We start from the raw sequence: 1,821 nt of genomic DNA on the forward strand, positions 1-1,821 counted from the left end.
CGCAGCCGCAACCCTCAGGGTCAGGCTCAGGGGGTGCCGGTGGCAGCAGCAGCAGCAGCGCTCCCCTTGGTCGTGGCAACATGCGAGGCAGGAGGACCATGGACACGCCCGCCAGGGTTCTAAAAACCCGACCAGACAGTCTAAGCACCAAGCAGGGTACTGATTTTCTTTCCGCGTCACAGCTGTCACTCCCCACGCCCCTCAACGTGTTCTGTCTTCTTCACCTTTCTCAATTTTTTCCCTCAGGTGCAATCACAAGAGATGCAGCGGCGCAGAAATTTGTTGTAAATTACTTCCGCCTCCGTACAGTACCTACATGGGTGCTGCATCAATATCGAGTGGACATCGCTCCGGAGGAAGAGAGGACAGGTACGAGGAAATATCTTCTGCGTAGTCACCAAGAAAGATTGGGAGGATATATTTTTGATGGTACTGTCCTGTACACACAATCACGGCTGACGACCCAACAGGTAAATGCATTTTCACTTTAAGTTACATTCGATTTACATAATCTCGCGACTGTATATTTTCTCTCTCTTTTATTTGTTGTCAGAATCCAGAGTTGACATTAACATCTAGTAACAGAGAGGGCACTGTATTCACCATAACTATTCGGCATGTTGGTCAAGTTGACTATGGAGACTATGCATATGTACAAGTTTACAATTTGATCTTGAGAAATTGTATAACTTCATTAGGTCTTCAGCTGGTGGGGCGAGATTATTATGATCCCATAGCTAAGGTAATCTTTCACTTGGTCATTGATTTTTCCAAGGAATTCCTGCTGCAGCATATTAATCCGTGTCTACCTCTAGGTTGTAGTACCACAGCATGGGATGGAACTATGGCCTGGTTACAAAACAAGCATTCGACAACATGAATCCAGTATTTTATTATGTGTCGACGTAACTTGGAAAGTTATGAGGAATGATACAGTCTTAGACATGTTCAGGCTGTTGCACCAGAGGAATCCTCAAAATTTAAGGGTTTGTTTAATTTCATATAACATGATTGACGATAATAGTATGATGATCTTCTTTTTACAACTACCTATTACATTTACAGAATGCCTTAGAAAGAGAGGTTGTTGGCTGTGTTGTTTTGACCCAGTATAACAACAAGACGTACAGGGTAGATGACATAGACTGGGAGAAGAACCCAGCCTCCACGTTCAATTTCAAAGGCGAGCAGATCTCATATGCTGAATATATGAAGAGAAAATACGGTATTGAAATAAAGGATATGAGACAACCTCTCCTGATCTCTAGAGCCAGTGCCAGGGATAGGCGTGCTGGTGTGGATGAGATCATATGTTTGATCCCTGAAGTGTGCCATTGTACTGGGTTAACAGACGCAATGAGGTGTGCATACAGTCTTTTAAGTCTTTCCTTATTCTTTATTTCTTTCAACGAATAATAAAAGTGTCATTCATACTATTCCCTAGAGGAAACCATCGTCTAATGCAGGACTTGGCTGTCCACACCAGAGTGGATCCGGCTCAAAGGATCCAAGGGCTCATGGATTTCAATCGGAGGTTACTAACAAATCAACAGGTGATGAGTTAATGTCATTGTTTTTCCTTAATCTTATCTTCTTGCAGTCCATCTAATGTTCCACTTCACTTTTCTAGGCTGTGGCACAACTTGCAATGTTCGATATGAGTTTGGAAAAAGACTTAGTTACAGTAAATGGTCGAGTTGAGGTGGCTGAGCAAATAATGTTTGGAGGAAATGGAACAACTAAGAAAACCCATGATTGGACGAGAGATTTGAGGGGAAAACCTCTCCTCACACCCAAAATTTTAGATTATTGGGTGGTTTT

At 42.8% G+C, this 1,821-nt stretch overlaps 1 protein-coding gene across 1 annotated transcript in view; it reads left to right on the forward strand.

The window, feature by feature from the left end:
• The first annotated feature begins 6 nt into the window (after positions 1-6).
• Positions 7-1,821, forward strand: part of LOC113216426 (piwi-like protein Siwi) — an 18,153-nt gene continuing 16,338 nt past the window's right edge. Inside the window, exons 1-2 of the mRNA XM_052270297.1 lie at positions 7-156; positions 247-470. Of these exons, the coding sequence (XP_052126257.1) occupies positions 81-156; positions 247-470 (300 nt within the window). The 5' untranslated portion in view covers positions 7-80. The remainder of the gene's footprint in view (positions 157-246; positions 471-1,821) is intronic.

The sequence above is a fragment of the Frankliniella occidentalis genome, unplaced genomic scaffold (genome assembly GCF_000697945.3).
Source record: "Frankliniella occidentalis isolate FOCC.00 unplaced genomic scaffold, Focc_3.1 Scaffold116, whole genome shotgun sequence".
NCBI lineage: Eukaryota > Metazoa > Arthropoda > Insecta > Thysanoptera > Thripidae > Frankliniella > Frankliniella occidentalis.